This window comes from Chelon labrosus (assembly GCF_963514085.1).
Source record: "Chelon labrosus genome assembly, chromosome: 16".
NCBI lineage: Eukaryota > Metazoa > Chordata > Actinopteri > Mugiliformes > Mugilidae > Chelon > Chelon labrosus.
The window spans coordinates 12,160,936-12,171,561 of NC_140349.1; the positions used below are offsets into that span (position 1 = coordinate 12,160,936).

The following is a 10,626-nucleotide window of genomic DNA, read 5'->3' on the forward strand; positions in this document are numbered from 1 at the left end:
ATGAAAGGAAATGAAGCCTCATTTCCCCTCAAATGATTCAATCATGACAAACAAGGCACATTGTGGGCCTTTAAATGCTGAGTGATCATGTGTCAGGCTCCCGACACGTGTAATTTAACGTCATGCCTAAAGATAGTATGTATTTTCAATTATCGTGTTTGAGCTGATGCATTTGTCATAGCTGGAACAAGGGGACCACAGAGAATCAAAGTCAAACAACAATTTTTAGAGCGTTCTTGTTCACTAAATGCTGCCGTTTGAGCCATTTCCTGTTTGTCAGACGTTCAGCTGATGCAAAACAGAACAATACGTTTGTTTAATTATAATTTGAATATCCGTTTCATATTTATACCGTTACTTTAGATTACTGCACTTGAATCCAGGGCTGTATGGCCTGGTTCGATCAATATGGTGTAACATCATCTGGCAGTGGGGACTAATTTATTCATTTAAAATGTCACAGCATATTAACACAGCTTCCTGGGATGGTGTCCAAGTCAGCTGTCAATTAGTCTTCCTGCCTCTCCTTCAGTTTACACTTAAACTCATTACTATTAATTCATTATTACACATTTCCGAAGATAGGTGAGAGCTGATGTCCTAGCAAGGGTTGATATCTACTTTAAGGGGGCTGAGCAGCCACATTCAGGCAAACAAAGCCTTGAAATCTGCACAGAAATCAGGCCAGAACTTTTCAAATAATGTTATCTACTGAAAGACATAATCTCTGTCCCACAAAACCTTATCGTAGAAAATTAAATATTCCAGAGAGCAAATATACAACAAAGTAAAATTTAATAAAATGGTATAATACATCATTGGAGTATACATTCATTTTCCAAGCGTATAAATGTTGCTGGCAAACTCCCATATAATTTTTATTTATTTTTTTTGTTTTGTTAGATTACAATTCGTGTAGCAGCTCGGACACAGCTGGCAAAAATTTCACATTCATATTATCCAACATGAAATTATAATTAGCTTGATGAAAGATTGCAGTATAACAGGGCAGACAGCGCTGTTGAGGAAGTACACTGAGAAACGCAGTCACAGCCTCATTTTGATTCCATACTCAAAGCACTAATAAGAGAGACGAGGTAAACTTTGTCCCTTGCTCCCAACCAAGTCCAATCCACACTTTGTTAGAATACTGTGGTTTTACCCCGTGCAGCATGTTGTTAATGAAGTTTCAATCAATTCACCAAAGCTTTTATTATTCAATTATTCCTATACGCACAACACATCGGGGCAGTGAGTCTGTTCTGAGAATCTTCATTCACCTCTTTACATTGTTTATAGATGGTACAGGTCTAAATTGGCCCTGAAATCAAAACCGCACATGGGTATAGCCCTGCATGTATTTAAGCACGAGGACACTGGATGGGAGGAAGCATTGCATCAAAGGCAACCTGGCCTGTTAAAAGGCTAAATGAAGATAACTGCTTCATGTTGGTTACATCAAATCATCCGTTGCTGTCAGACCGAGACAAATGCACAGTTGGTACAGGGCCTAAAAGAGGTTGGTATCCAGGGTGATCATTTATGCCTCCACTCCTTCTAACTCGGGGGGCAGAGGGGATTTGGGGTGTTTGCTCTCGAAGTGCTGCTTGAAGGTTTTTGGATCAGGCATCTGGGACTGTGAGAAGAGATGATACAACAGTAAATTAGGATCATCAGTCAAAACATTTTACAAACCATCCTCAGGTCAAGTTTTGGTGACTTGGTGGTCATACATACCCTGCACACAGCACAGGTGAACACTAGCGCTGCCTTGGCTGCTGTCTTTTGATCATGGCCCTTTGCCTTCTTCAAATCCGCCTGTTTCTTGGCATTTTTCTGCTGCGACTGAATTTTCTGATGACCACGTGCCATCCTGGCAAAGCTAGATAGAGATGCAAAGACAGAGGACTTGATATTCACTCATAAACACTGTCAGTCAGTTGGTTAAAAAAAGATGTTTACTGTGTTACCAGAGGCAAAATATGGAAACATACTATCACAGTATCAGTCTTATACAAGGTCAGTGCAAGGCTTTCATTATAGGCAGCTAAAAGCTTGATGGGTATAAACACTGTACAAGCAAAACTATGCCCACGTGGTCAGAGTCAGTAAACAAGATAAAGCTCCAGTTTGACCTGAACTGAAATGCAGGTGCTTCAGGTTGAACTCAATCAGCAGGCTGGGCCATAAAACTCTTACTTAAATGAAACCAGACCTAATGGATTTCAGGAATGACATTCAGGATAAATAAACTAAACACGAGAAATTCTTACTTTTTTGACTGTACAGCACATTTAACCTTCTATCTCTTATATGTGACCGTAATAAATAAATAAAAAGACTACTTCTGTGTTATAATCTGCACAGATAACAGACCCGCTTCTTGGCACAGGACCGGGTATTGCAGGCTTGTACAACAGGGTTATTTGCATGGGTGAAGGCCCTGATATAAGGGCAACATGTTCTCTCCCATCCTCACCAGCATTTAAATGTAGGTTTTTACTGTGTGGTTTGGTAAAACTACTTTCTCCCATCTAGCGTGTCTGGACAGGCGTCTGTGAGGATTCCTAGATATCCAAAATGCAAAATTAAAACAAAGACAATACAGTATCACTCTTCGTGCCAAAAGGACACCGCCCAGGATGATCTTAATAGTTATTCTAACTCCAGGTATCGGTTGTTAATAAACTGTAGTCATGCAAGTTTCACCACTAGTGTGCACTACCCACAGATATTCCTAATAAACACCCCACTGAATAAGGAGTGGTCAAACGTGTTTAAGATGTGAATCTAGGGCCATAAGTACAATGTATTCTTACTACTAATGTGGCCACATTGACCCACAGGGCAAATCAGACAGAGTAAACTCTTGGGGGCAGTTGCAATGCTCACTAAGAACTTCTATAAATAGCGATCTGGTAGTCAGCAATGGATTCGGTGTTTTCCAGTTTAGTTAGCTTATGACAAATCTGGTAAGGTTGCTAATTTCTCTATGTACATACATAATATCAACACTACAGTATGTTAAATAGCTATTTTAAAGAGTAAATAGTCCAAAACATAAAACGTGGGGTAACTTCAGTGGTATATATCTCCAGATGTGGAAATAAAGCGAAAACAAACGTGGATTAGCTAACATTAGCCAAGTGTCTGTGTTTTTCCGAGGATTAATGTCTTATCCTGAGCCATCTACTGGTTTACAATACAAACAGGGGTCGTAAATAAAAAAGACTTCCCAAAGCAAATCACGATAGGCAACTATTTAGTTTAACCAGTTAGTTTTTTTAACTAGCCCAACTGTTAAGTAATTAGCTTTAGCACAAGCTAGCTTTAGCCTAGTAGCTCTTTAGCCCAGTAGCTCTTTAGCTTGTTAGCTAACCGAATAACCACATGGATATTTAGCTAATTCTCGGGCTTTCGTTATCTATCACGGTAGCATTATCAACGTTATGTTATAGCCGATAACCTTTGGCAAGACAATAGCCCTTACCTCTTTTATATAAGAGTACGTGTCGTTTGCTAGGTGCCCACACACGCAAATGTGACAGCTGCTCTGTTCTCAGTGACAAGTGGACGTCAGTGATGCGTTCAAGGACTCCCGCAAGATTCAGTAAAGGAAGAAATCCCCACCATTTCAAGAGGGTGGGAAATATGTAAATGAGATTTTAGCGTCTGATATTATTGAAACAGTGTAGGCATTTTTAATTAATAAACAAATAAAACATCATGACATTAGAAATATGATACGAGGTTATTTGTATGACAATTTACGAGGCATGTTACAACAACTGCAAGGGTTTTTGTGACTGTTCGCGAAGGAATATGATAGTATAATAATATATAATAATAATTTAGATGATCGAAATTTTCTTTGTTAAACATAATGTCTTTTTGAGCTGTATAAAGTAAGGTAACGAGGGAACAACAGTCTTAAACATCTAACTACGCAAGGGCTCAACAAATTGACGATTAGCAGCTGTCTGCGAATGCACCTGCAGGGCCGTTTGATTTAAATCACCGTGCTGTAAATATATGACATTGGCAACGTTGCCCCCGGGTGGCAGACTTTAATTAGTACATGTGTTAATGTGCAGTCCACGCCACATATCCACACAAACTGAAAAAGCTAAGCGTTGAGAAACAGATTCAATTATATATTTTAAAAAAAATCGTCATAATCCCAAATCAGGGAGTTATAGTTTGTCCTCTGATGCATTAATAAGGCTGCTCTTTGATGCATGATAAGTAACACATGACATGCCTGCTCATTTCAGCAATGAGTTAATACTAATTATACTTTGCTGTCTAATTCTCTGACTTGTAGGTATCACCACATTTATTTTCAGCTTCAAAGGAGACTTGCAGTGAGACCGCATGGATTCAAAGACAAAGGAAGAGGTGATTTGTTGCTCACACACTACAAATCACTTCAAAATCTGATCCAGGTTGAATCAATACTTGGTTAAGTACACGCACAGTATAGGCTTTATGCACCGCTTAGAAAAACGCCTAAGAAAACAGTTGTTTTGACAGTGATATTGTTGGAATCTCTGTTTTAAAAGTTACACAACACTGCTTATTGCTGCTGATTGTCAATAATGCATGAATCCTTTGCAGTTTTTTTCTGCAACTAATGATGGAAATATTTGTAGCAGTTGTAAGCCAACAACCTTGAAGAATAGCTCTCATTAAAACTCAGAAAAATAAAAAACAATGCGTTGAAATATAAAGTCAATAAATATTATCTCTATAATCATATTTGACTAACTAAATAGCTTCAGTTAATTCACAGAAAGAGGAACTTTTGCATCAGATATCAGTTCTGACAGATAGTAACACTAGAGGGCAGGTATTGAGGACGACGTACCAGACGACAGGTGTGATGTGGTATCATCCGCAGCGTGTGCATGCAGGCACAACACTAACACTAATATTCTGTTATTAACTGATTTACTGTCAAAACTATCTCAGTGTAATCACTCGCTGTAAGAAGTCTTTGGTCTTTTCTGCTGTTTATATTTTCAACACTTTCGTGCTGCAGCTTGGTCCGTACAGACCGCTCACTATAGACTTCATTAGATCTTTATCTTATTATTTTTTATTTTTTTCACCTGTGACTGTTTTGCTGTTGGGTATAGGAACAGTGGAGCCGTTCACCACCACAGAGCATTTGACTAAATTCAGCTAATATGGAAATGAAGACACGAACACGTTGGAAACACAGACAGGCTGTGTCTGAACACCAGAATAGTACCAATCAGGAAAATAGCAAAAATTTGTGTACTTACGTTAATTCACTTTATTAGAAAAGACACGTCAGGCAAGTCCACAAAGCAGTGTGTGAGACAGTCTGTTTTTATTCACTCATCGCTGACAGCTATAGGTGTCACAATTTTCTTGAGCGAAATCTTATCATTGTGAGAAAAACGTCCAGCCAGCCATTGTGGCTCCCCCCCCCCCCCATCCTCCCCCTCACGTGCTAACACCACCTTCCAGCTTTTCTTTTTGCCATCCTAAGAAAAGAGAGACAATCTTTTGTCAAAGAGGGAAATATCTCTCAAGAGAGAAGGATGTGATTATGCTTTCAGAAAGGGGCAGAAAGTAAAAAAGAGAGAAGGGGGGAGGGAGGAGAGGGGTGGATATGACAAAAGCCGCACATTGCTCAAGTTCTCCCACCCTGGAGGATGTTGTGCAGGGACTTGCTGGCTTAGGTTTGGGGTGGGGTTGTCCAGCCTTAGGGCCTGTGTGAAAGCAAATCTTCCAGGTGTCAGCTATTCAATAGCAGAGGAGAATATTATCTGGCTGCCCATTGTGTGTATGAATAAGCAGGGGTTTGCCGCAGACAGCCTGAGATTATTCCCCTCCATTTGGGTCCTTTCCTCCTGCCACGAGGGCTTTCAGGTTCACTCTCGGCTCAGCCAAGCGGCCTATACAGGATCTGATCTCTGCCGTGAATTATCTTTTCGGCTTTTTGTTTCTCACAACATGACCGCGTACAGTGCGTGCATCTTTCACGAGCTTGAGACAAAGTTAAGAAAGATTCCAGTTAAAAAAGTTGTCCGGCAGCAAAACCCTCACACAGAGGTAACGTATGGCAGAGGTGAATATGACCTCCTTGTTTCTCTGGAGGCTGTTGAGGGAAGAGGAAGTTGGATTTCATCTTCCCCATTAGCCACTTCCTCTCCCTGCTCTCCCCGTCATGCTTTCCTTTTTTTTTCCGATCCAACAGGTTTTGCTACAGTCCACTGCTGCTGCTGCTGCTGCTGCTGCTGCTGCTGCACCACCGTGACGTGCCACAATGTTGCCAGACCAGTCGGGCCGTACACAAGCCGACACAACACATCCACAGGCTTGGTAGCTTTCACTGCCGCCCTCAGAGGCCTTGCATCACGTGACTTAAACAGCACTCATGAGCACAGGATTAGTTTTCACGCCGTGCAACGAGAAACAATTATAAAAATGAAACCTCCAACGTCGCAGATGTCGGGAAAGTGCTTCCTCCTCCCGTGCTCTGCAAAACGCTTCTGTCCGTGAAATCTGACCCCGAGGTGCCCCGAGAAATCACTTCATGAGGGCAAACCGTGCCTCCAGGGAGAAACAAGTTAATTTCTTACCTCGGCTCGCGCACTCACAGAGAGTGCAACTGAAGGAGAGGTGAGGTCTTGGGTCAGGCGCACATTAAGCCAGGCAGACAGAGGCTGATTGTGAAGGTGGTGACAGCTCGCCACCACCACCAGCAGCAGCAGAAGCAGCAGCTCTCGGGCCAACTGTGACGGTTAGCGAATGGCATCGGACTGAATGACATGTTTTAACACAGGTGTGAAGGAATTTGTTAGACGTTGCGTGGTTGGCATCAATGAGTATGACGTGCTTTAATTACGCTGTTAAATTTGGAATTGAGGTTTGAAACTACTCAGCAATAGGGCTAGATCTAAGATAGAAGAACTTCCCAGATGACTGATAGATTAATATAAAGCATATTGCATATTAAATTGCTACAAAGCTGTTAAAGTTAGGACACATTAATTCATAAATTATTATATATTTACTATAAATTTGCTTTGACAATAACTTGGAGTTTAGAATAAGGGTTTTCTGATGAAGTCTGGGTTTGTCCCACTTACTGTATTTCCTTTATTTATTAAGCCCACATGGATATAGCATTACACATCACTTCCTTCTTAAGCCCTGTAATTTTTATCTGATACGTTCGTGTCTCCATTGGCCAGTGCTCCGAGTCTGGCATGCAAGCATTAATACGCAATGTGAAGTTTCAGTTCTGCTTTTGTTTGCTGGCTTTCATTCGATTTTCAGCATTTGATATAATTGCAAATGAGGAGACGCAATGATTATTTTTTAAATCTAAATACATTTTGAATGAGTTCATCATCACCCCTTCTGGGAATGTTTGAAAATCATGTCACAGTACACCACCTGGATTGACTGTCAGTCCATCACAGCGCTAACACAGATTGACAAACAACCATTCCCACCTCAGGCCAATTTAGAATCACTAATCACAACTAGATCCAACATAGCCAGAAAGTGCAGCACTGCACCACGGCACCTTACTTCTATTAATACGAATACTGCTCATTTGAAAAATACGCTCAAGAAACACCACCACGGCAAAGGAAGCTTTATCTTTTACTGCTAATTACTTGCAGCTCATTTGTGACTCATATACTCTCCATCCATCCCAACCTCCTGTTTTCCTCACCGCTGCCCACCTGGACACGCCAGCACATCCCCCCGACTCCCCTCCGCCTCAGCTGTGAGTGTCTGAGCTCACTCAGGGTAGACTCAGACACTTAATCCTGGCCAAGTCCAGACAAGCTGCTTCTCCCGCGAAAAAACTCCTGGTATGTAGGATACACCTTTCACCTCTCTCACAGAGTGGGGCTCACACACACACACATGTACACACACACAAATAGAGAGAAAGGTATTCGGCGGCTTGTGGCCCCTGACTATCCGGTCTTGCCCGTGCCTGCTTGTGGCAGCTTGCACGGTAGCCGTTGTATGATTTCAGCTGTCATATCGCCACATGGCAGACATTCCAGCGGGCATAAGTCATGCAGGGAAAAAGCTACAGATAAGAGAAGAGCTTATACACGACCATTATTTTGATTAAAGCAAGAAAAACACTCATCTCGTTTTGTTCTGTGGGCAGAGTCAACCTTTCATGGATGGATTGAGATCACTTATTTAAGAAGGAGAAAAGAACCCATTCTATCAGACACACTTGTATGTTTTGTGTGTCTTTATGACAGGTTTGCACCTCTGCGGTAGTTTTTTTTTAAATCTGTACTTGTCTTTCTCTAGTCAGGCACAAAAGACGAACACCAGTAAAACATGCAAAACTACCACAACGAGACACAAAGTGACCACAGCGAATGGACAAAACAAGACGTCAAGTTACAAAACAACTTCTGAGACGCAAAACATCCAAAAGATGAGTGTTTTGCGTTGGTAATTGTGTTTCTCTGTGATTGTTTTGTATCTCTTTTATCACTTTTTTGCTGCAGTTCTTTTGTATCTCCCACTGATACGTTTGCATCTCTCACTTTCTGGTGGTTTTGTGCCCGGCCGTGGTAATTTTGCCTCTTTGTGGTAGTTTTGCATCTTTTTGTGGTTGTTTCCATCTCTTAATGGTATTGTGGCATCTTCTTGGTGTAGGTTTTGCGTGTCTTTGTGGTGGTTTTATCTCACCGTGGTCGTTATGCGTGTCATGTTTGCATCTCTCTGTGGATATTTCTGAGACTTTTCTATCTTTTTGTGGCACTTTTTCGAGGTCGGTTTGCATGTTTTCGTATTTGTCTCTGGTCATTTGCATCTCTCTGAGGCACTTTTGTCTCTCCGTGGTCATTTTGCATCTCTTACTGGTGCTTTTGCATTTCTTTTTGGTAGTTTTTTTGTATCTTTTTGTGGTTGTTTTGCATCGCTCACTGATTTGTTTGCATCCCTCTGAGTTCGATTTTTTGTGTCTTTCTGCAAATGTTTTGTGCCTGGTCCTGCTAATTTAGTCTCTTTGTGGTGGTGTTGCATTTCTGACTAATGTTTTTGTATATTTGTTGTTGTTTCGTATCTCTTACCAACCTTTTATATGTCTTTTTGGTCGTTTTGCATCTCTTGCTTTTTGCAGCAGTTTTCCAGTAGTTTTTGGGGTGGTTTTTATCTCATTGCGGTTGTTATGCATCTCCTACTAATATGTTTGCATCTCTCTGTGGATTTTTACGTCTTTGGGTTGTTTTGTCTCTAGTCGTGATAATTATATCTTTTTTTTCCTCCTGCTTTGCACTACTTTTGCACCTTTTGCAGCACTTTTTCCTCTAACTAAAACGTTTGCATTGCTCTGTTGTGCTTTTGTATCTCTTTGTGGTCGTTTGCTCCTCTTACTAATGTATTTGTACTTGTCTGCGGTCATTTGCATGTCTTTAAGGTAATTTTGTCTCTTCGTGGTCGTTTTGCATCTCTCTGTGGTAGTTGTGTCTTTGTGGTTGCTTTGCGTCTTGTCGTAGTCTCACTAACCTTCCAACATGTAATGTTAGCAGTACCTAAACTAACACAGGCACAGCCAGGCTTGACGGGTAATATCTCCATATGTTAATGGGACAATACAGAAACAGGGTAGCGTAAAGCCTTTTTGTTCTCCTCTCTTTTTTCTCTCTGTTGTTGATCTCTCACTCTGGACTGTGTGTTGTTGCAAAGAAAAAACGACCCCACCTGTATTTATCTAGCAGTCCCATTTAAACACACACAAACAGCCAAGATCCAGGTGCTCTGTAAAACAAATTGGACAAGGGAGGATAGTAATGATCATCTGCAGGGCACGCAAACACATGCATGATCCTCACACACAAAAACACAAACACACACAGACACACACGTGCACACACACGCACAGTGCTGACGGTTAAACGGAGTCTGACGTATTTTTTTCGATTTCCATACAAGAGCGCCTGAAGGCATTCATAAACAAAAAGCCCGCATTTTGTCATGCAAACACTTTCAGAAGACATCCAACCAGTTTGGAAACTGCACCCCTACCGTTTCACAAACTTCAGATAAGATCAAACTGTGGGTGACAGCTTTACTTTCTCTGTGCTGCCTGGATGTAGCTTTGTAAAATGTTGCAGTGATGGAAGATGCACTGAGATCTTTTAAAGCTGTAAATGGAACAAATTTTACTTTGCACCACTGCAGACACGTAAAGATACTCAGCACTGGCTGTTTGAATGAACTGTATATATTTAAAGTATTAAAAGTACTTATTTTACAGAAGTATCCTCTTTGTGAGCAATAGATATTTTATATATCATATAATTATTCACTCAACGCCATGAGAGATGATTAATAGCGTAGGAAATAGGAAAAATCTTTAGGTATTAGTTTTTGTGGGGGGCGTCATTCAGTTATTTCAGTGAAAACATCTTAAAGTTTTGGACGGTAAATGTTTTTTTAGGCTGACTAAAAACACAGACATTTGAAAAGTGTCAAAGGTCACAAACTTGACAGTCACTTTGATAAGGGCCGCTGCCTAAATAGGCCTAGAAACCATCTGGTTTGAGCTTTAACAATACACAGTATACACAGTCACAATGTTAAATTTGCATCTGAAAAGTC

The 10,626-nt window shown here is 40.9% G+C and overlaps 1 protein-coding gene across 2 annotated transcripts; it reads right to left on the reverse strand.

The window, feature by feature from the left end:
* Positions 1-778: 778 nt before the first annotated feature.
* Positions 779-3,605, reverse strand: znf706 (zinc finger protein 706). Of its 2 annotated transcripts, XM_084562757.1 has the most exons (4): positions 3,491-3,545; positions 2,480-2,567; positions 1,738-1,882; positions 779-1,636 (listed from the first exon to the last, which is right to left on the reverse strand). In XM_084562757.1, the coding sequence occupies exons 3-4, from the start codon at positions 1,870-1,872 to the stop codon at positions 1,541-1,543; spliced, it is 231 nt and encodes a 76-aa protein (XP_084418883.1). In that variant the 5' UTR covers positions 1,873-1,882; positions 2,480-2,567; positions 3,491-3,545; the 3' UTR covers positions 779-1,540. The 2 variants fall into 2 exon arrangements, with proteins under 2 accessions (XP_084418883.1, XP_084418882.1); XM_084562756.1 differs by lacking the exon at positions 2,480-2,567 and having other exon boundaries at positions 3,491-3,605.
* Between the last annotated feature and the right edge of the window lie 7,021 nt (positions 3,606-10,626).

Coding starts and splice junctions, on each gene's coding strand:
- znf706 (XM_084562756.1), bottom strand. CDS start 1,872: ATGGCACGTGGTCATCAGAAAATTCAGTCGCAGCAGAAAAATGCCAAG. Junction 1,637..1,737: donor TCACCTGTGCTGTGTGCAGG/GTATGTATGACC, acceptor CTCTTCTCACAG/TCCCAGATGCCTGATCCAAA.